General features: G+C 37.5%; 1 protein-coding gene across 1 annotated transcript in view; it reads left to right on the forward strand.

Moving 5' to 3' along the window:
* Positions 1-9,040: 9,040 nt before the first annotated feature.
* The window catches only part of LOC136245597 (uncharacterized), a 60,928-nt gene continuing 48,926 nt past the window's right edge, over positions 9,041-21,042 (forward strand). Inside the window, exons 1-3 of the mRNA XM_066037098.1 lie at positions 9,041-9,175; positions 13,607-13,657; positions 19,328-19,600. Coding sequence (XP_065893170.1) covers positions 9,088-9,175; positions 13,607-13,657; positions 19,328-19,600 — 412 coding nt within the window. The 5' untranslated portion in view covers positions 9,041-9,087. The remainder of the gene's footprint in view (positions 9,176-13,606; positions 13,658-19,327; positions 19,601-21,042) is intronic.

The raw sequence follows: 21,042 nt of genomic DNA on the forward strand, positions 1-21,042 counted from the left end.
AGAAACCCCCTTTTAAAATTCCTAGATCCGCCACTGCATGCACAGCTTTTACTCAAGGTGTTATGATGTAATTTTGTCATCACTGTGAAGCCTGTTGAGATGCATAGAATTTAATGCACTTCATTTGTCAGGGATATCGCACAGGTAGTGTAGTACAGTGTATCATTGTTGTTACTGAACAGAAAGTTGTATTGCTAATGGTTTAGTACAGAGACAATTATAATTTTTGTAAAACCCCAATGAAAATGTCAGGCAAACTAAAGCTTTAACTGACATTGATACACTGCTACTTTACACAATTTGGCATTCAGGGAATACATTAATAGATTTATATTATGTATAATGGTACAATCATTACTGTGTTCACTATTTACTTATATGTACTAAAAAAGAACTATACAACCTTGGACTACTTCCTTGTATTTTGATCTGACATTTTGTCAAGCAGGTTCCATTGTGGTCGGCCATGCATGATATTTGCCTGATAAAACTTAGTAATAATTGACTCTATAGCTTAGTATAAAACATGTCACACAGTATGGCTATGAGAAGCTAGTACTTGTGGCACTTGATCATTACAACTATAGAAAGTACTTGAATAGTAAAAATTTATGATTGTTTCAGCCCTGGTTACAATGTTATTTGTAATTGTTTATAGTATAATGGCAAATAAAAAGTTGGCAGTACTAAACCGAAAGTCAGTTCAATAAGCTGTACCTGCTATTGAGACGCATGCCCTAAAGTTGAATACTGGGGGCATGCCAACCCATACATATAACTAGTTGCTTGATACTCGTGTAGATGGATGTCTGCTGCAGTTATTTTGTGTTATCTGTGAAAAAAACAAAACAAAAATGTTTGGTTCAGTAACCACTCCCTAAAAAGTTACAATTGGCCCAGTATAATGATCATAGCCATGTGTCCAAGTACCAAAATCCTTATGAGTATATTTGCAGTATTTGTTTCAGCCCTACAGTTCTAAATAATTATAACTTTGTTTCCACATGTCCATGTTTTATTATACATACATGTTATAGCTCTTGTAATTCTATCATGCTAGCAAAATCAGTCCTGACAATGCAAAAATAAGTATAGAAAAGTCTACTTTAAAAACCATATTATACACATTATTTACTTGCAAAAATTAGTTTTAAAAATTCAGTCCAGTATTCCAATCCAGTGATTAGACACCACCATAGCTGATTTTGATAAGTCTGTACATGTATAGCAATTTTTTATGTAGGAGTTAAAGAATACATGCAAAAACGCTATATAGAAAGAATCACATATGCATAGCCAGCTAACACGAAACATTAATTCAGCTAGCTCAGATATAGAAAACAATATATACACATACAAAAAAAACTTAACTCAATAATGTAGAAATTAAATTAGTGAACATCTGCAGTGGTGATTCTAGACCGGACCCATGGGGGGAGGGCACAGCATGACTTATGATTGTTGTATGGCTGTAATTGTAATATATAATTAGAATTTCAGGTGGGGGTCTGTGGGTGCAACCCCCAGAAACTGCTGGGTTTTTTTTCAATTTGAAAACAGCCTAACATTTATGCTAAAACTATAACATTAATGCATGTCAATCTATACTGTATAACTCTTCTTTTCAGCAGGGGGCCACAATGCTGCACCCCCCCCAGAATCGCCTATGGTGAACAGGGGTCTGTCTGCAGTAAAGCTAGCTATCATGAAATCCATCAGTATAATGCCATTCTGTAGCCTATAGCTTGGCTAGCTTCCACATCTCACAAAAATTGGGCACTCAGAGTTACTATGGCTATAATACTACTGAGAGGATTACCCTTCAGAAGCTAAGTAGCTATATTAGGGTGTTTTGATAATAAATTGGTTTGAGGTCTGGCTAGTCTACTGCACACTACAATGTGTATGGTCACGAGTCAAACCAACTAACATCAATTTTGGTTTGAACCGACCATACGCAGCATATAATTATTATATATATTATTATTTAGTGTGCAAACTCAATCAAAGAGTATAATCGTACATATTACATTATTTACTTAAATTTATATGATTATTAAGTGTTGAGGCTTGGACAATGTGATTATCAAGCACATTAAATTCATCAGCTAGCTACCGGCTGTACTGTTTAGCTAGCTAAACTCCACCATAGCTACTAGCTATAGGTCCAAAGCAATTCAAATACTTCAATATGACTGTGGACAATTGAGGCCGGAACATATAAAACATAATATGTAATTAATAATATCGACATAACACACGTACATACTGAAAACTACACCATACTACTACTTATTACCTAACTATATACTTATTACTAGCTACATACTTAACTTAACCAATGTCAAAGTCAGGAAATTCGTCCTCAGCAGTAAGCGAATACTGGCGGAGTATCATTTTCGCATTATAAAAACCCAAATCCTGACTCCCTGTTTCCACTATAACTAACCCAAATCCTGACTCAAATTCACAGGTATTTAATACCTCTACTAATAACCCTAACTCAAATAATGTATTAAGTGATTTGAAACTATCTATTGTAAATTTCTGTAGTGTTACTAACAAACGAACCCAACTTGAAGTTTTTCTGGTTACCTATGCAATCGACATCATTATAGAGACAGAATCACATTTGAATGAATCTATTCTAAACTCTGAGGTTTTCCCAAATAATTATCAAACAGACAGAAAAGACAGAAATGCTTCTGGTGGTGGTGTGTTTATTTCCATAAAGAGCTCTATACCATGTACCCAAATTAATGACAATTCAACTATTGAAATAGTGTGGGCTCACGTTCATCTTGACTAGAGCAATGACTTTATTGTTGGCTCCTTTTACTGTCCTCCTCACTCAAGTGATACAATACTTGACGACTTGCAGTCTTCCATAGGCACGATTAAGCAAAAGTATCCTCACACTCAAATCATTCTTGGAGGTGACTTTAATTGTCCAGTTATTTACTGGGAAAACAGTACACTAATAAATTCATATGTATCATGTCACTTTCGTGAAAAACTTATTGACTTATCGCACAACTACCAACTGTCTCAGTTAGTCACCTTCCCTACAAGAGCTCAAAATGTTTTAGACTTATGCTTTACTACTAATCCTAATTCTGTGATATCATGTGAACCACTTCCAGGCTTGAGTGACCACAACGCTGTTTTGGTATCCATCAAGATTCCTAAACGTGTAATTAAACAGCATCCCAGAACTGTTTACCTTTACAAGCTAGCTGACTGGGAAAAAATAAGAGAGGAATTATCAGACTTGTCACATGATTACTTTGAAATAAATCAAGCATCACCCCAAAGCTTAGATGAAAATTGGTCCTTCTTCTTACAAAGTTTACAAGAAATAATAAACACTCATACTCCTACCAAGAAATTAAGTACAAGAATTCACCTTCCCTGGTTGTCTTCTGCTTTAAAACGATTGATACGTAAAAAGCAAAGAGTTTATAGAAGAGCAAAGCGTTATTGTTGAGATAGTGACTGGAATGAATATAAATCATTACAAAAAGAGATAGATCATAAACTAAAATACCAGCACAAATCCTACCTGACAAACATAACTTCATCACCAGACAGTAACAAAAAGTCTTTATGGCACTACATCAAGTCACGAAAACAAGAAAACAATGGTATTAGTACATTAATAAATCCTATAAATGGTCATATCATAACCAATCCTGTGGAAAAAGCAGACACCCTCAATCAACACTTTCAGTCTGTCTTTACATCCGAAAATAATAGTAACATTCCTGACAAAGGTCCATCCTTATTTCCATCTTTACCTACATTTGAGATTACCGAACAAGGAGTCTACAACTTGTTAAGTACCTGTGACACATCCAAATTCCCAGGACCTGACTCCTTACATCCATATGTACTGAAGGCCACAGCTGCTGAATTATCTCCCATTCTAACTCACATTTTCAAACAATCACTAGAATCTGGTGAAGTCCCATTACAATGGAAGCATGCCTATGTCACCCCAATATTTAAAAAAGGTTCCAAAGCTCACCCAGGCAACTACCGTCCTATCTCACTCACCTCAGTAGTTTGTAAAACAATGGAGCATATCATCGTGAGTCAAATTATGAAGCATTTGGAGGACCACAATATCCTTTCAGACAACCAGTTTGGATTTAGATCAAAACATTACTGTGAGACTCAACTACTCATTACTGTTAATGGCATTGCAAAAGATATTAACAGGAACCTGCAAGTTGATGCTGCTATATTAGACTTTTCTAAAGCGTTCGACAGAGTAGCTCATTCTAGACTTCTCTACAAATTGAATTACTATGGTATAAGAGGAACTGTCTTACAATGGCTAGAGTCCTTCCTTCATGGTCATACCCAACAGGTTGTAGTAGAAGGCTCTAGATCTTCTACATGCCAAGTTACATCCGGTGTTCCACAAGGTTCCGTACTTGGTCCTGTGTTGTTCCTAATTTACATTAACAATATTGTAACAAACATCAAGAGTGAAATTAGATTATTTGCTGACGACATTCTACTCTATAAAACTATAGCTACGCCCAACGATCACAGAATACTGCAAAATGACTTAGATTCCTTAACACAATGGGCTAGCAACTGGCTGATGGAATTTAACATTCCCAAATGCAATATTTTACAATTTACAACCCACCACAGTAAAAGCACTTTTACATATAAAATGTCTAATATTCCATTGAATATTGTATCAGAGCACACCTATCTTGGTATCCGCCTCCATGATACACTATCGTGGGAACCTCATGTTAACTACATTTGTGGAAAGGCAAACCGTCTTCTTGGATTTCTGAAAAGGAATTTATATAATGCCCCAATACAAATCAAAGAACACTTATACAAACAATTGTTGTTACCTTCTATTGAATACTGCTCAGCCATCTGGGATCCTTATCACCAAACAACAGTTAGCAAATTAGAAATGATCCAACACCAAGCTGCAAGATTTGTTCTTATTAAACCATGGCACAGATCCAGTCAACAACACAGTATTACAGATATGCTTAATTACCTTCAATGGCCAAGTTTAAAAAGTAGGAGAAAGAATGCTAGACTTATCTTATTATTCAAGATTGTAAGAAACTTACTGGTGCTACCAAATCATTGTTTACCCCAGCCAATCCCTGTATCATATACTCGTGCCAATAATCCCCTCAAATTTTCACAGCTGCAATCCAGAATTGATTTATACAAGTATTCTTTTCTGCCAAGAACAATTATTGATTGGAATAACTTGAAAATTGACAACATGATAAGAATATGGGACATAACACAGGTACATACTGAAAACTACACCATACTACTACTTATTACCTAACTATATACTTATTACTACCTATACGTACTTAACTTAACCAATGTCATCAAAGTCAGGAAATTCGTCCTCAGCAGTAAGTGAATACTGGAGGAGTATCATTTTCGCATTGTACCTCCACAAAGTCACAGACAGTTGCTGGAGAAGTTGGCGCCTAGCAAACTTTCGAGGTAAACCGTTTCTAACAGTTGTTCTGTCAGCTATGGATCCTAAAATTGATAGGGCATATGGTGACCAAACACCAAAGGTCTCACATACAAGAGGGATAAAATCTCCACCATTATCATTCACAATGTCCTGGTATTGGTTGTCCTTAGCTATCTCATCAACAGCAGTGGCCACCCCAGCCTGAGAAGAAGCAGAAGATATGACAGCAGACTGAGTGGTACTCCTGACGGAGAGATCAAAATAGGCAGGACGACCAAGATGAAAGTCAGGGTGGTATATGTCACCAGGACAAGATTGGTCAGATGAAATGCCTTGCTCCCTAAGAACACCAGGGTGATCTTGGAGCAAGGCATGGTGTACAACAGACACTAAAGCATTATGACGCTGGATCCTCAAGGGACCATGAGAGCACCCCAGCAGATGATCACCAAACTGTCAATGACAGATAGACAAGTACAGAGTGGTAAAGAAGGGAACAAAGGAATGCCAAGCCACAAACGTAAAGCTATAGTAAAATCGTGAGGAGGAATAGCTAGACCCAAAGCAGGCTGTGGAAGTGCTTTAAGCCAACCACTGCTGGTGCCAGAAGAATGTGATAAAGCACACAGACGTGCTTGATCACGAATAGTGGAACTGCTTACAAGCTGTTTAAAAAGTGAATCATCTAAAATGGCTTGAAGGTCAGTTTGAGAGGAGTTATGCAACACAGAAACAGACATACCTTTGAAGAAAGCGAGGGAACAATCCTCCCCGGGAAATGGCATAAAAACATCAAAAGTTTCCACTAAACGTGACACTAAAATACGAGCAGAATTACAGGACCCCACAAATGCAGGAGCAGCAGAACGCTCAGATTCACGTAGGCCCAAGCCTCCTAACCTAAATGGCAAGGTGGATTGTGTCCAACTACTATCAGAAATTCCACAACACAAGATTCTACTAAGGCATTCTCGCAACCTAAGGTCAAAATGTGAGGGAAAGGAGCCCAAAGAGGGAGATGGCACACAACGTAAAAGGTGGGTGACCTTGCAAACGCTAAGACAGCTCCTAAGCAGATGCAACTCTATTTGAGGGTCCTCGAGGTCAACCAATTTATCCTGAATTGCAACTATTTTATCAAATTGAACAGATAAAAAGGCATCGTAAAACTGTGGAGGTCCCCAAATAGGAGATCCAAGAAGCTCCAAACCACTGTTCTTGGGGTTGATACGCTTGATGGCAGGATGAAAGTTAGGAAAAGAACTGTCACCAGAAGGCCAGTATAGTTCACACTTGGATAAGTTGATGTAAAGACCAAAACTGGGACCCGACTCAGTAAAATGTGAAAGTAATGTGTGAAGACAAGATCTAGTACCTATAAATGTGCCATCATCTAAATACCACAGGTTAAGAAGACATGTTTCACTAAAAGAGATGGAACGAAGAAATTGCACCAACACCAAAGAAAAAAGTAAGGGACCAAGAGGATCTCCCTGTTGGACACCTGTGGAAGCAAGAATATACCTGTGGCCAAACCTCAGCTCAGCAGGTTGACTGTAGCACCAATACACCCAGGGGGAAATCTCTGGAAACTCTTTACACACACCATCAAGAAAAGCTGAGCGATTACATTCATTAAATGCATTCTTCATGTCTATTTTGAGTAGAGCTAGAGATTCATCATTGCCAAATTGGGAAAGAGAATGATGGACAGCATGGATAGCTGCCTCAAGACCACCTGGGATAACAACACCCACTTGACCATAAGGTAGGAAAAAGTCTGAGAGAAAGGGACGGGCAAACTGACAGCACAGACGACTGGCAAGGCGACGAAGAATTTCACCAACTGCAATAGGGCGAACACCCCCGTTCTTTTTCAGAAGAGCTGTTAAAGGGGCACCACACAACCAAGGGGCAAGCGATGGAGAAGCTTTTCCAGAAAGCAAAAAGTTCATCAGACGAGTGAGGGTGGTAAGGCAAAGTTCAGCAGAAGGTGCAGTGTGGCCACTGACTGCATCAAGAAGGTGCTGTGCCCGTAAACCAGAGGCACCGGGACTGGTACCACGAGGAAAACCCTTCAAACATATTAACACAGCAGATTCATCTACAACTAAAGAAGCAGTCTTGGGGGCCGAACAAGAAGGTGGATCAGAGACAGGATGTCGCTGAAGCAACTCTTGAAATGCCATTCTTATCAGCCACACCAGTAGAAGTAAGAGAATGTACAGCATTACTGTACCTACCTTCCCGAGCCCAGAACAAAGATCGAGAAATATTGTGTTTTGAAGACTGAATACAGTGACTGGAGCGAGAGACATGTAAATCATCTTGTAGAGCTTTCCAAAGATTATACAAACCATCGGGCTGAGACCAGAGATGAAGGCGGTCTAGCAAAACAGAAGCTAAAATAAAACGACGGCGGTACTGATGAAGTGGAGGCATACGTAGTGCCAGTTTAGCAAACAGAAAAAGACGCATAAAGCCCCAGACTGAAGAAATTGCATTTCGAAACTTGGTAGACAAGACTCTAGCTAGCAAAGGACGAACACTGCAGGGAATGTGAACAACAGTTGAGACAGGACAGGTCATAACATAATTCATCACTACAGAAAGAGCCTCAGACTCAAGATGAGGAGGGCCAACAAAAGAACATACAGAAGCTGACAGAAGGGCTAACTCTAAAGGATCAGAAGGAATACTGGTGGAGAAGCTAAGGAAGGTGGTGAAGGAGAAGTGGGAGACTGACTTTCAGACTGATCACAAATTAAGAAAGGAAGATCAGAAGCAGAAACTAATGAAGCATTATAGCGCTGACCAGGCTTAAGTAAATGTCTGCAGCCTGTTTTACGAAAACGTTCATGAGTAGCCCAACGGCAAGAGGGAACAGAGCAAATAAGACGGTTACAGCAAGCAAAGAAAGTCGCAGATGGAAAAACATACCTAGATATGTGAACCGAGTTGATGTGTTGCCATAAAAGAGAACAGGATTTATTACAAATAGGACAAGATAGAAGTGAAGAAAAGTGATCAACCGAGGAAGCACTGGCTGGGATACCCGCCATCATTGGTGAGGGCTGCAAAGATGACTGCATCATAGTGTGAGACAAATCAGGACTGTCTGAACTTGCTGGAGAGGGCACAACTTTATCAGGACTTGCTGGAATAGTAACAACTTTATCAGGGCTTGCTGAAGAGGACAAAACTACATCAGAACTTGCTGGAGAAAGAACAACTTTATCAGGACTTGCTGGAGAGGACACTGCTTTATCAGGACTTGCTGGAATAGTAACACCTTTATCAGGACTTGCCATAGAGGACACAACATTTACTGGAATAACAACTTTATCAGGGCTTGCTGAAGAGGACAAGACTTCATCAGGACAACACTAACCTTGACACTTTTAAGAACATTATAGATAATATAATCTAAACAATTTGTGATTTGTAATGCACATTAGTGTGTTGCTCCTGGTGGGCTTTGCTAATTAATAATAAATAAACATTGCATTCGCTGCGGTCAACATGGGTTCGCGCTGAACACGTGACCGTTTTGTACAAAGCAAGACCGCCTGAAGGTCGTGTCTCTTGTAGATACTAACAAAATGTCATTTGATTCTCCTGGAACCGGTACTCCAAAACGTTTGGAGGGGAGCCTTTCATCTGATCGACAACAGAAGCCGTCCGCCACGGGTGAGTTACCTTACTCACGAGCGAGGAGTCCCCCGCCCGCTGAGGGCGTGACTCATCGCGCACGTACAGTCACTGCAATTTTCTAAGCTGCTAACTTGATGTATAATATTATCAATATGTAATATGTCATGTAACTTAAGAGAGAAGGAGTTTTTTAGTATTAACTTGAATGTTGTCAACTCCGTGACGCGTGAGTATGGTCTAGTCTGGCGGCCCCCGACCTTTAGGGGCGGGAGCCTTCAGGCAAGGTGTGGTCTTGAGCCTATCTTGTGCAGTAGTTGGCTTTAATCCTTATCTATAATAGCATCGACTGCACCTCATGTACCTTTACTCAGCATGCGGGCGGTTCATTAGTTTCCACACTTGACGTCTTAGCTAATAGGTTATTGATCGTTTAGACATAGCTACCAAGTTTGGATGGACATAAGGTTATGATAAAAAAAGAAAATAGAATGTATTACAGACATACAGGAATGCAAATTTAAGGTAACATAGTGCAGCAGTGAAAAGACCGCTGCTGTTAGGTAGCGTCAAAAGTTATCAACCATCTATTTATTACTAGCTACATCCTAAGGCTGCATGCAGCACATGTTGCTGTCAGACCTTCAGTGCTGGTCACTGTAAAGCGCCAATAACGATAACATGATTTAGCATCAGTTTGGTGTTATCACCTGGCAATTTCAGTATTGTATAATATTGCATTTCTAGCACATAAAATACTGAAATTGCCAACTGACAACACCAATGTTTTCCTGATTTTCTGATGCTAAATCATATATTAATAGATGGTTGATAACTTTTGATGTTACCTAACAGCAGCAGTCTTTTCACTGCTGCAATTTACATTCCCATATGTCTGTAATACATTCTATTTTTCTTTTTATATCATAACCTTGTGTCCATCCAAAGTACAGGCAAAGTTGGTAATGTCTTAACAAGAACATGCAGAGAGTGGGTGGACTCAGCCATCATTACTTAATTAACTAGATAGTTTATTTTTGTAAGCACACCTTCCTTGCCATGCCCATGCAAGTTCCTTTTATGGTCCTGTTTGGTCGCATGCGTCTGAGGATTTACCTGCTTATTTATTTATTTCTGTTTTGTTTTGTACACTTCTGCATCATTTAATAATGATGGTTCCTCCCCAAGTTAGTGATGAATTGATTTCTCTTTTGTGTGTGTGTGCCTTTTCTGTTGGTCTATTTTCTTTTGGGTTCAGCTTTTACAGAAGTATTTGCTGCTGAGATTTGTAACCTGCTGAGGAACTGGCTTGCCTTATTCTCAAATTATTTTAGCTATTGATTACTATAAATGAATTAGCTACAGCATACAAGTGGTCCTACAGCCTGAAAGCAGTTACAATTATGCACCTATCAATGTACCACTACCACTCTCCCCCAAGTATGGGGGGAAGAGATGAAAATACGATGAAGGATTGCTGTACCCTGGTACGTTTGACATGTTTTAAGAGTTGCAGACTGCAATGCCAAAAGACTAGCCCGCCGCATATTCACTCACACTCCTTTAACGTATGCAATAACAACAATATTCATACACACTCGTGATAAATGATGTAATGATAACAAAGTAATCCAAATCCATTATCACTTGTCAATGACTTCTGCCCTTGGAACTTCAGCTCATTCAGAGAATCTCTGGCATCCTGGTTGGATTGATTTTCTTCGTCTTTTGAAATCAAAAGGGTTGGGTCCAGAACTTGAGTCTATCAGTACATTCAGTATAGAGTGCGCCTCAAGTTTGCTATCGGGCAGTTATAATTAGTTCTTCCTCCTTGAAGTTTCAGTGGCAGATATAAATTTTTTTAGAGGTGTTTCAGGTTTAGGCAACAGGGGCAGATCTAGGATATTCTTTTGAGAGTATTAGTAGGGGCGGATCCAGACTTTATAAAAAGGGGATTCCACTCTGGACCATGGTAATTGTATACCTACACTGTAGTAGCTAGTTAATCACTCTCCAGCAATGTTTCACCATCATTAAGCCTTTAAGAATACAAGTGAAGCCTTTACAAGTACAAGTATAGTAGTGGTCGGTCTGATTCAGTCATAATATATTTGAAACAGTAATTATTATTATTAGAGGTGTCTTGTGTGTATAAAGAGGTCACCTTCCAACCCTAATAAGGGCAGTGCCAGAATAGATTAACTAGGTTGTTAGTTATACATATAGTATCATAGTATGATAACTAGGTAGTTTCACCCACCTGCCCTGTAGTGCAAACTAACTAACTTCCTTGGGGGCACGCTGTATTGTCAGAAGGTGCAATCCCTTATATCCGCCACTGTGTTGGCAGCTCCATCTGATCCTTTGATGACATCTTCAATATTTGCTAGGTCCTATCTAATCCATGGAGTGTCATCATGCACCAAAACTATGTCTCCTATATGCGTCTTCTGTATATTGTTGCCAGTTGTTTTGTGGAACTCACATAGTGATGTTAAGTATTCAAGTTTTCATTTTTTCCAGAAATGCTTCAGGATTAGTGAATGTGTATTAACTCTCTTCTTCAACTCTGATTAGATTCATCTTCGTCAACCATAGGGTGAGAAAAGTTGTTGTTTTTCCTCCATACAAAAGATGTGCTGGAGTTAATAGTTTTGGATCTCTCTCATCTGGGGATACGTATGTCATCAGTGGTTGAATCATTAGTATTGCTTCTACTTCTACTATCAGAGATTGCAGTGAGGAAAGAGTGACAAAGGTTCGACCGAGTACCTTCCTTATAGCTGTTTTGGTCAACCCAATCGTTGGCTCTCAAAAGCCCCCATATCAAAGGGAAATCTGAATAAATTTCCACATGACTTCCTTTCTGTGCAGGCTCTTAGTGAGTAGGGGTGAATTGAATAGTTGTTGTAACTCCTTAACTTCAGACATGTAGGTAGGTGCATTATTGAAATCAGTAGTCTAGGCAAGGATTTGTGACTGTTAAATCTTCTAAATGCTTGTAGTAATGTTTCAACAGTTAAATCTGTTACTATCCGTGTACAGCTCTGCTTACTGCACATGTGAACAAACATACATAACCTTGCTCTCACCTCCTTGATCTTGTACATAATAATGAAATTTGGAAGTCGGGAAGCTAGTAGAACTTCTAACCTAGCATCACCGGGCTTGTGAGTAATTGAAATTCTGGACACCAGTCAAGAGGGATCAGAATGCACAGATGCCATCCAGCAGCTCTACCATGCTAATGGGTCTCTAGAGAATTGTGGCAGGGTAGTCTGGTTGGATTCCCTGGATGTTATTTGATTTTGTGTGATCTTAAGGTCATTGGAATGGAGTATGGTTGTATTTTCCGCAAATTAAATTTTGATCACATGAGTACCAATTTCATGCATTGGATTGCTCTATGCATTTACTGGGCGAGATAGTTGTATTATTAGGTTTTTTATCCTTGCTATTGGAGACTGTTTCACTTATTCATCACCCATTCTGGTGTTGTTGTTTTTTTTTACAAAAATTGTGTTGTTTTGGTTGAAGTTTAGCATATAGATGACCAGCAAGCTTCTATTTTAACCATACTACTCCACTTTTACCTAGTACTGGTCGTTGCTGATCCGTGGTGCAGTTGCTGCTCTGCTTGTTCTGTGCTCCAGAGGAAGAAAAATTTTGTTTGCCATCAAAAAACTGCACAGATTGTGCTGCCACCAGAAACTGACCAATAAAATCAAACCACTGATACTTTAAAACTACTTGGACTATGTTGAGGGTGAATATCATGGCATACAAAGAACCCTACAAACTGCTGCAAAATATTCACATGATTATATTGTTTTCTACTAGAAGAAAGTGACAAACTTGGCTGCCACATTAGTGTTTACACATAACAATAGTTAAGTAGTTGATTGGGGATATTGATTTTTACATTGCAGACCCTACAGTAGTGTAAGTGCATCAAATAGCTTTTTTCGCATCTAAATACGCTTTTGTAAGGAAACCGCTGATATAAAAATTAATTCCCAGTTGCATGAAGATAGCCATGTAATTGAACTGAAGGTAAAAAGAAAGGCAAAGCACAAAGGCAGAGACTTGTTGGAACCAGAAAAGGCACATACCACATGAGAATGGTGGCCATGTGTTGCTTCATTTGGTCTCTAGCCTCTTGAATGTGGCTACTCAGGCAGGCAGGCAGACAGACAGACCAAAAGTGATTTTGTATATTTTTAACACTGGCTTTGATGCAAAATTGGTGTATTTTGTTGCATATTTTCATGATGGTTTTTAATCACAAGATTTTGGTGGTCACTGTTTATTTTAAGGGAGAACCTTATGTATTAAACAGCACTACTGTATTGTTTGATTATGTACAATGATTTAAGCATTTGTAACACATCATTTTATGTGTTATAAATATTACTTCATTAAGCTGACTGTAACAATGAGTTTGTGTGTTTCTAATTTTATCTACTTTAGGGACTGCATCTACAGTGGAGGGTGCTGTGGTGATTAATCAAATTGGAAACAGTGAGTGACTGGTGTTTACTATTTGTTACATGTGTAAAATAAATTAGTATACTTGTACAAATATCTCGATGATATAAAGAGATGCCTGTTTACCAAGAGACACCTCTCTATGGACAATATGCATGCTAACAAAAAGTGATCAATTTCCATCGATAAGTGGCGTGTTTGACGGTGGCTAGTTTCCAGAAACACGTTAATACCACTTTAGCTGTTTGTGTGAAGGACACAGTTTCTCCTAAACTGATAATGTATTTACTATAAAGAACCTGGGTTTTGTGTTGAATGTAGAGAAGTTAGTCGCCTCACCAGTTCAGTGGCTAAAATTCCTGTATATCATAGTAACTGTATAGTAGGGACCACAAAGGAGTAGGCTTGGCCCATGAAAAAAATCACCCAAAAACCAGCTCACTTTTCCCAGACAACGATGGGGTAGTATTGGTTAGGTAAAACTAAGCCCAAAAAATCATCTAGATCGACCCGAAATGCTTTCATCAAGTTGCTACGGAACTAAAAAAGTTATTTAACAGACTTTTCTACTGAATCACTGACTGACTGACTAGCTGACTGATGCCTTCAGACAAGCGTAACTCGACAATGGCTAATGCTACAGGCTTGATTTTTTCACTGTTTGACACCGTTTCGACCAGAGAGGTGCCTTTTGGCATACCGAAGTATGTACAATGCATTCTTCATGGACTTATTAGTGTCCTCCTTTATGTCCCATTCATCTTTGCCAACAGTGATAAGTGCCGATTTGGTGGTAGCACGTGATGGCTTCCCTTTTAGATGGCTTCCCGATGGCTTCCCGTATTATGAGCTCTTACTACTACAGTTGAAGCTCCACAGGTATCTCTGCAGATAATGGTAAAACAGTAGTCCAGGAAAGAGTGCATGCTTGAGAATCTGCACTCAGTTTTTCCAGACACAGTATACAAGCCTGCTGTAGTCTTATTGCTTTGGTCCATATTTTGCTTGATGTGGAGACTTAACGTTGAGCTTATTATTACAAGTACGCAAAAAAATTTGGAATTTTCAACTAGAGTAGGGACCATAGCACATCAATAAAAAGTACTGAAGCAAATTGGAGTAGTGCATGATATTAAATCACAGTAAAACAATTAGAAGTGTTATCGTGATTTAATATCATGCACTACTTCAACTTGTTTCAGTATGTTTTATCGATGTGCTATGGTCCCTACTCTAGTTGAAAATTCCAAATTTTTGTGCACTTGTTTCTTAACTTTTTTTGTAAATAATTATTATGACTGGTGAACCCACACACACCACATCAAAAGAAAATAATGGCACCACTCACCACAGCTATATCAGTTGTTGTCTGAAAGGTGAAGTATCCATTACACTTTGTTGTCAGCTATGTCCAACCCATTACAAATCAAGAAAAGCACCTCTGCAATCCACGCGTACCACATCAAAGAAAGAAATGGCACTGTGCACCTCAGTTATGTCTGAAAAGTGAAGTATCCACGGAGTTGGGGGTAACTAGTTACTTTTGTAACTAAGTTACGTAACGGATTACTTTTAAAGTAACTAGTAATATAACTAGTTACTTACTTTGTAACTAGTAACTTGTAACTAGGAGTAATTGTCTGAAAAGTAACTAAGTTACAATAGTAACTAGTTACAATAGTTACATTGTAATTATAACTAATTATGCTTTAAAAGCAAGAGCACTTCAATTTTTGTGCCATATATGCTACAGCCACATTAAGTAGACAGATTCTGTGTACTACTGATCAGCTTGAGTAACATACGTAGCATTAATTAAAACTGACCCGAAAGAGCAACAGAATTGTTATTTAAGTGCACATATGTATTGCATCCCTTAATGATACATTTCTGAGCAAAATTCATGTCACAAAAGCTAAAAACAAGTCATAATTTATACTATGAAAGTAACTAGAGTACTTAATTACCTTTTGAAAAGTAACTGTAACTGTAACTAAGTTACATGGGATAAAAGTAACATGTAACTAGTAACTAGTTACTTTTCTGAAGTAACTACCCCAACTCTGAGTATCCATTACGCTTCGTTGTCGGCTATGTTCAACCTGTTACACATCCCCAGGATGCTTACATCCCTTGCTCCACACCTTGAACTCACTTAAAACTTACATACCTTCATACTGAGAGTTTGCTTGCTACTAGAGTTATAATGGGCGAGTGCCGGATGAATAGCCTGTATAAGTCGTTCAATACAAACTTGGACTATAGAGTATGCATCTTTCTGTCCACTTTTGCTTAGCAATTATTTTGTTGTGAAAGGTCCTGGAGAGTGTGTGTTCAGTCAGTAGTACCAGGAAGCCTCTAACAGCCATAAGTTAGTTTGTGGCATATGGGAATAAAAATGAAATTTATAAGATGAGGTTTATGAAAAGAACCACTGCAATCCTGAAAAGCAAAATAACATTTAAAAATAGTGCAGTGTTGAAACTGGCATTCAGAGAAAGCTGTAGTAATGTTAATCTAATGGTAGCCAAGACATGGCTGGAATGATATTATGCCAATTAATTTGTGACATTACAGATTAATTGACATAATAATTCCAGTCATTTCTTGGCCACCACCTTTGATATCACATTTTTTCATACTAGCTTATTTTTGCCCTTTTTTACAGCTTGGCTTTAGATATAATTTTTTTGCTTGTCTTTTTTATTTTCCTACAGGTAATGGAATAACTTAATTTTAAGAGACATTTGTACTAATTTTACTTAATTTTAGTCATAGAATGTTGTACGTATATGACTGTTCTATAAAGAGATCTTGAATGCACTTGCTACATGCATGTGTGGTGGTTCGTATTTGCATTAATATTTATTTGTGACAACAAATCACAGTAAGGTTGACTGCTCTATATTACAGTATCTCAATCATGTGATTTTTATGTATTTTTGGATATACACCCTTAGCCCTCAGGCTGCATCCATGGAAACTTTAGGTGCACAATATTACAAGATTGTGTGCTCTTTTAGAGTACTACAAAGAATAGTCCTATGTCAGTAAAAGCCCTTGCAACCATGGTATAACTATTACATAATTCCATAAATCTATCCATGGAACTCTAGATTGGTCTAGAACTATCTATGTGCATACGCTAAAGTTAGGGACCCACCAATTATGCTCATTATTTTACCTATTATGCTATGCTGCACTACTAAAAAATTACCTATTATGCTCAAATTATGCTCAATATTTATACCTCAGTTCCCATGTTTTTCTAATAATTTTGCACTTTATTGGAAAACAGTAAGTGGTTGAAGCACAGACTGTAAATCCTTGCTTGTCAAAATGAAAAAAATCAATTTACTCTAATAGAACAGTAAGCTACCTGATAATTTTATGAGTTACTGACTGTTCTATTGGAGTATATCGATCTTTTTGTGTGATATGTATTTTGATAAGCAAGAATTTATAGTATTGCAGAAGTGTTCTGCCTATTATGCTAGCATTATGCTCAATGCTTTCAGGCACCTATTATGTTCATTATTATGCCAGCATAATCGGCGGGTCCCTAGCTAAAGCGGTATGTAATACAGTAGAACTTCTGTTTATAAGGTAGAAATATGTAAGTGAGATGAGCAACAGACAGCAGTAGTAGAGTGGTTGAATGTCTAGGTGTGGCTCAAACCATAACAAGTATTTCTAACATTTTCAAGCAGATGTCTTTAGTTCTCGGTGACTGTTCTATTAGAGTATCACTTGTTATTTGTTTTGGTTTTTGCTTTATATCCCCTTAGCTAATACTCTCAGTGCTTTCAAATCAAAAAAATTCTGCACTATGATGGTCAGCCTATCTACATACAGAGCTTGTTTTTGTCAGTAGCTTACCTTGCAGACGTGACAAAAAATCGCACTTAAAATTGCTTGTAACTTTTTTTTGCCACTTCTACTAATCTGTCCACCAATGGAAAATCACTACACTATAATATGTTCTTTATACCCTCCTAATTTTAAAGGAATCCAATAAAGCTGGTACGTGTTATGGCAATTTTTGCTTTGTGGTGCAAAAAGAAAAATTGACACAATAAAATACAAAGAAAAAATGAGCTTTGAAGGAACATATCTCAAAGACGGCTGGACCGATTTAGCTCACATTTAGTATGGAAGATGGCCCACATTGAGGGATGTTACACAGGTTGTTTCTGTTCAGCTGTTACTGAGGTACGTACTAATGCTTGAAAACTGCGTTATTGGTTCCTGTAAAATAGGAAGTGTAGTTCTCTTCTTCCTTGCTAAAGAATATCCGAGTATAATAATCATGATAACATGTTATGAAAGTTAACAAGCAAGCATGTGAAAGTAACTAGTAATGCAGCTTATAGTTACTTTGTAAAAAACAACTGTTAGTAACTTAGATGGGGTAAAAGTAATGAGTAACTACGTAGTTACTTTTTGAAGTAACAACCCAACTGTGGTTGTGCAGCCAAAGCATCCGGACAAGATAAGTGATAATTCTGTGGTAATTTCAGCTCAGTTTCAACAATCGTTCTATTTGTTACTTAAGCTGAATCATGAAGAACAGTGCATACTTAATGTGGCAGTAGTTTGTGTGGTAGTAATTGAAAAGTGTTCTAATTTTAAAGCATGATTACTAGTTACTCTGTAACTATTGTAACTAGTCAGGGATGTAGGAAGCATGGGTGCCATGGGTGCTTGGTCATCCGCAAATATTTCCAGTTGCATAACTAACGGGTGTCAGCACACTGTACCATATATCACTGAAAAATACTCTAGTCATACTCGTGACCTTTTTTTTTTTTTTTTTTTTTGGTATTCAGCTTTAACACTGGGCACTCATAAGTTAAATATCTTCTTATGCCCCTGCTAGTTACTGTTGTAATTCGTGTGTTTACTTTATGGACAGTTATTCCCATGTAGCTATAACTACAAGTTGCTAGTTAGAAGGGATGTAATTTTACTTTACAAGTAACTAGTTATGTAACTTAGTTACAGACAGTGTTGGGCAAGTTACTTTGCAAAAGTAACTAGTTACATATTACATATTACTTGCAACTGAACTATTTAGTTACAGTTACATATTACCCATAAAATAAAGTAACTATAATAATATTACATATTATATTACTTTGTGTCCACAGCCTTAAGCTGTCACGTGTGAAACTACCACCTTATCACGTGACATGATTGCGTTGTTGGAGAATGTGCAAATCTTGGTTATAAGTAAGAAGCTGGTGAATAAGCTTCATTAAGTAGGCTTCATTACTTCGTTGTGGCTAGTCGTTACTCAGAGGGTAACTAACGAGATTAGTAACTTCGTTACTTGTAGTAATAATATTATGTAATATTACACTCGTTACAGTAACTATATTACTTAGGTAACGTGTTACATTTGTAAGCGAAGTAACTTGAGTTATATTACCTGTTTTTATAGCGTATTTCGTTATATTACTTTGTTACTACAAAAGTAGTAATATTACGTAACGCGTTACATAAGTAACGCATTACTCCCAACACTGGTTACAGAAGTAACAAGTAACTCTCAACTCTGCTCACGACACACTATCATGTGTCTTGATGATGTAGTTTTTCAGCTGTTACAAATTTGTTGATGCTAATCTAACATTTGTTAGACTTTGGCCAGTTTGTCGTCATTAAAAATTGCTATAACTTTTATGTATCTTTCACCTATAGAAAATGATACTCCAACAATGAGGGATCTCAACAGATATGTTATCAAGAAACATGCTAATTCATGGAAAGATATTGGCTTAGAGCTAGGATTAGATCTTGAATTGCTAAATCGTATTGAGAAAGATCATCCTCTTCAAAGTGTTACCTGTCTCCAAATAGTTTTGGATAAGTGGTTAAAACTAAACAAAAATACTACATGGAAATCATTGGAAGTTACTCTCACAAATGTAACAAGAGTTGATCTTGGTCTTGATCCAGTTGATGATATATATGGTAATGATAAGTAGTTATTGCATTTGTAGTAATCATTGAATTAGTACATTATGAAAACTTTATTCATCTGTTATTTATCAGTACTCTTTATTATCAGCCATTGCCTTATGTGATCAACTGAACAAATTGCCACCATTTTCACACATTTCTTGAATTCCATTTTAGTGCTTCTCTATTGGGAGCAAAGGAGTGGACTGTCACTTTAAAATATTGAGTTGAAACAACAAAAGTGTTTGTTTTGTACAGCTATTATATGGCCTATGAATTACAGGCCCTTTTATAACTCATGACCAAAACAGGCTATAAAGATGGTACCTGGCTCAATCTGTTTACCGTGAACAACCAAATACACCAAGGAATTGTGCTTTCCTTACATTCTTCAAGTGTACAGAAACAAACAAAAGATCTTCTTACTGTTCATGGACAGACAAATCCAATGGTGTATTAGCTTTATTGATTTGAGCCTTGTTTTACTGCTTACTGAAGTGATTAAAAGTGTGTAAAAAGTTTATATGGCACACATATTTTTGCCTTCAATAATAAAATAGAATTTTGTGAAGACAATGAGTTTTCGTTCAGCCAGTTAGTCTTATGCATCTAACTTCAAATCCAGTGTTAAGTACAAGAAAACACTCACAGTTAGCCAGATATTGGATTTTTTTACAAAAATCATCAAAATCCATCTGGCCTGACCACAATTGCAAGACCAGTATACAGCCATTATTTCATGCCACAATAATAAACTCACTACTGGCATGTGCCTTTTCTGGTTTCAATGAGTATCTGCCTTCTTTCCTTTTGTCTTCATTTACATAGTCATCTTCTTCATCCATACCAAGATGTTAATTTAGAGGAGAATATTAATTTTATAGGCATCACAAAACTATTATTTGAAGCATTTAAGGTACTGTAAGTGGAGTAGATATGTGTAGCTGCTTTTTCATGCCCTTAAATGATGCTGCTGCTGATGATGCTGCTTAAATGATGATGTTAACAAGTTTAAAACTACATGGTTACACATGCAAAGCGATTGTTTTCAAATGGAACTGAGATCCCCAGTAACTGTAATGAGCCACAGGTTTGCTGTTAGAAAACTAGACATGGTAAACCACACCCTTAATCTATTTCGTAGTTCACTTGAGACAAGCAAGGAAGTCAAGATACTCTACTAAAGCAGTCACAACCACATGTGTATTACATAGCTAGCTATGCATAACATAAAATAAACATAGTACAATTAAAGTTACAATTAAAGTTACAATTAGAAGGAAAAATTAGGAATTTTAAGTTGGATTAGGGATTGAAGAAAAGAGTAGTGAAACAAGGGAAAAGCTAAAAAGTGGTGAAACAAAAGGAAGGTTGTCTATAACTGTAGATATACTAGTGGACATTACATCCCTAAACTTCAGTCTATAACCATGACTGGATTAGGGATTAAATGT

Source organism: Dysidea avara, chromosome 15 (genome assembly GCF_963678975.1).
Source record: "Dysidea avara chromosome 15, odDysAvar1.4, whole genome shotgun sequence".
Taxonomy (NCBI): domain Eukaryota; kingdom Metazoa; phylum Porifera; class Demospongiae; order Dictyoceratida; family Dysideidae; genus Dysidea; species Dysidea avara.